The sequence below is a fragment of the Hordeum vulgare genome, chromosome 7H (genome assembly GCF_904849725.1).
Source record: "Hordeum vulgare subsp. vulgare chromosome 7H, MorexV3_pseudomolecules_assembly, whole genome shotgun sequence".
Classification (NCBI taxonomy): Eukaryota; Viridiplantae; Streptophyta; class Magnoliopsida; order Poales; family Poaceae; genus Hordeum; species Hordeum vulgare.
In genome coordinates, this window is record NC_058524.1 from 145313351 (window position 1) to 145316161 (window position 2811).

The following is a 2811-nucleotide window of genomic DNA, read 5'->3' on the forward strand; positions in this document are numbered from 1 at the left end:
AGAAAGAGGGAGAGGAGGCGTCGATGATGAAAGAGGAGAGGAGAGGACGTCGGCGGCGAGATTCTGACGAGAGAGGTGTGTGGCCACCGGCGGGGAGAGGGCACCTTATATAGCCGCGGGCGGGCGAGCATGCGGAGCGGCGCCTTGTGAACATGTGGCAGGAACGGACGGGACGTGCGTCGTCGGGACGTGCTTTGCCGTGCCTTCACTTCGTCGCCCGTGAATTAATGAAAGGCTGACCGACGGCGCAGCCTTCGCATTGATTCCCACGGAAACGAGACGACGAGGACGAAGACCGCGCGCGAGTCGTTGACCCCAGAGTTTTTTCGCATAAAAAATGTTTCCGCCGGCGCCCTCGGTCGACCCGAGCGCGCTGGGTTCGGCCTACGATCATCGGAACCAATTTTGATCCTAACCAACGAAAAACGGGCTTCTGAAGGCATGAGTGGCTGTTTTTTCCTCGCTGGCGAAAAAATGAGGTGAGGAGAGGCTCTAATGAAACATGTACTGCTCCAAAATGAAGTACTCCTACTGAAGTAGAAATCCTGATGAAGAAGATGATGATGTGTAGTTGTGTACGCAAAATGAAGTAGTAGAAGGTAAGGAAAATTCGCGTGACTGCATCATCGTCTGGATTTCAAGTCCTGAACCAGCTCCCGCGTGCATCCATATCACCATATGGTACCCGCGCGCACCGTACCAGGGAAAACGGTAGACTTCAGCAAGGATGCGCAATTATATCTGAATCTGGAATACTGGATCGATCATACGGGGAGCAGTGCGAGTATCTCCCTAGCGACCATAAGCGATTGAGGGCATTAAATGCAACAGCATTTCTATAACCCGGCCATGCTAATGCCTCCATGGCATGCGCTTGTTTATCGCCGTCTTCCCCAGTGGCCATGTGGGCGTCGTCACAGAGCTGTGCTATATAAGGTCGTGCCCAGGAACACCTTGCCAAATCACACAAAGCCTAGCTTCTCTCCTATTCTCGTGTGTAGCATACAGAGACATTACATACACACGTGTCGCTGCTTGCTTGATACACTATAACCAGAGTAGCTTGCTTACTTTGCTCTTGCTCGCCATCGTCATTGCCGCCGCCATGGCTCTAGTGGGTCAGCCAGCCACGTTCTGCTACGATGGCTTCGTCGGTGACGGTGCGCCGGCGTTCATGGACGTCGGGTTCGGCTACGGGTACGATCACCACTCCCATCTCCTCGAGGAGGAATGCCTGCTCGGCAGCCACGCCCACGGATGGGAGTTGCCGACCGGCAACCTTGGCGCCGGCGCGCCGGGCAGCATCAACACGTTCGTGGGGCACGACGTCGGCTGGACGCGCCCAGCCGGCCGCATGTCCTCCTCTTCTTCGGTGCTCGCCTTCGACAGCCAGGGCGAGGACAACTGCGCCGCTGCCACGTGGATGGACATGGACGCCGTGGACCAGCTGAGCTACAGCCCGTCAACGGCACCTGCAGCAGCCGCGCCGGCGGGAAGCTTCAGCTTCGAGGGCTGCGGCGGGAACGACCGCACGGCGGCGTCCCCTTCGCACAAGCGGCCTCGTGCGCACGCGGAGGCACAGCGGGGAACGGACCAAGAAAGCACTACTCCTCCCAAGAAGCAGTGCGGCGGCGACAGGAAATCAGCAGTCAAGCCCACTAAAACGTCCGCGACCACCAGTTCAACCAAGGACCCTCAAAGCGATGCTGCCAAGGTACGATCACGATCATGGAGTTTCGTCCCAAATCATGGCAATGGAGCTTAATTCCCAGTGAACTGACAAGGTTTACTGCACCACTGCGTACAGACCCGTCGTGAGCGGATCGGCGAGCGGCTGAGGGTTCTGCAGGAGCTGGTGCCCAACGGCAGCAAGGTGGACATGGTCACCATGCTCGACAAGGCCATCACTTACGTCAAGTTCATGCAGCTCCAGCTTACGGTACACATATATTAGTCGGTGTTTTCGGCCTCGTTTCTTAGCCGGCATTTGTCTGATCCTAGCTAACAAGTAAATGATATCAGGTGCTCGAGACGGACGCATTCTGGCCTGCTCAGGGTGGCGAGGCGCCGGAGATCTCCCAGGTGAAGGCGGCACTCGACGCCATCATCCTCTCATCCTCTCAGCAGCCTCGTCAGTGGAGCTAGCAGCGAGCCCATACATCAGCACTTCATATACATCCTCCCAGAATTCAGAGCATTGCAGCAGTAACTTCGGTCTGGAGCTTGCTGGTCAACCTCTGCTCTATTACTCCTTTTCTGTTGATGTTCCATTCCGTAATCTTCTCATCTCGCTATGTACTCACCACTATAGCAGCCACAGTAAACTCTACTAATTGGTTTAATGGCGCCGTGTACTCGATCAACGATTGTAATATAAACGTTGTGCTCACTAGTTAACCGTTACTAGTTGTTTTCCAAAAAAAAAAAAAAAAGAGAGAGAAAATCCCGCCTCTGCAACACAAGATTTGCACATAACCATTTTACTAAACATGAACAAAATCCAAGTCCCTAAATACGAAAAGGAGATTTTTTAACAAAAAATATATTGATACCGACGAATTACATTCGGTTTCTGTACCAACAAAATGTTCAAAAACATCAAGGATACACACAATAAAAATCCATGATGAAGAATCATTAGCAGCAGCACTCTAACTGCCACCGAAGACAACACCCGGGATAAAAAAGGTTCTCCAAAAACAAAGTCTTTAAGAATAAAACAATGCACAAGGGTTGTCTTTGTCCGATAGAAGATTTTGGAGAAGATTTTGGGGTTTACCTTGAAGAAAGTTTGAATTCATCCAAAATAAT

The 2811-nt window shown here is 52.5% G+C and overlaps 1 protein-coding gene across 1 annotated transcript; it reads left to right on the forward strand.

The window, feature by feature from the left end:
* The first annotated feature begins 973 nt into the window (after positions 1 to 973).
* Positions 974 to 2403, forward strand: LOC123411167 (transcription factor LRL2-like). Its single transcript, XM_045104107.1, has 3 exons — positions 974 to 1714; positions 1808 to 1939; positions 2023 to 2403. Exons 1-3 carry the CDS (start codon positions 1106 to 1108, stop codon positions 2143 to 2145), a joined length of 864 nt encoding a protein of 287 aa, XP_044960042.1. The 5' UTR covers positions 974 to 1105; the 3' UTR covers positions 2146 to 2403.
* Positions 2404 to 2811: the final 408 nt, after the last annotated feature.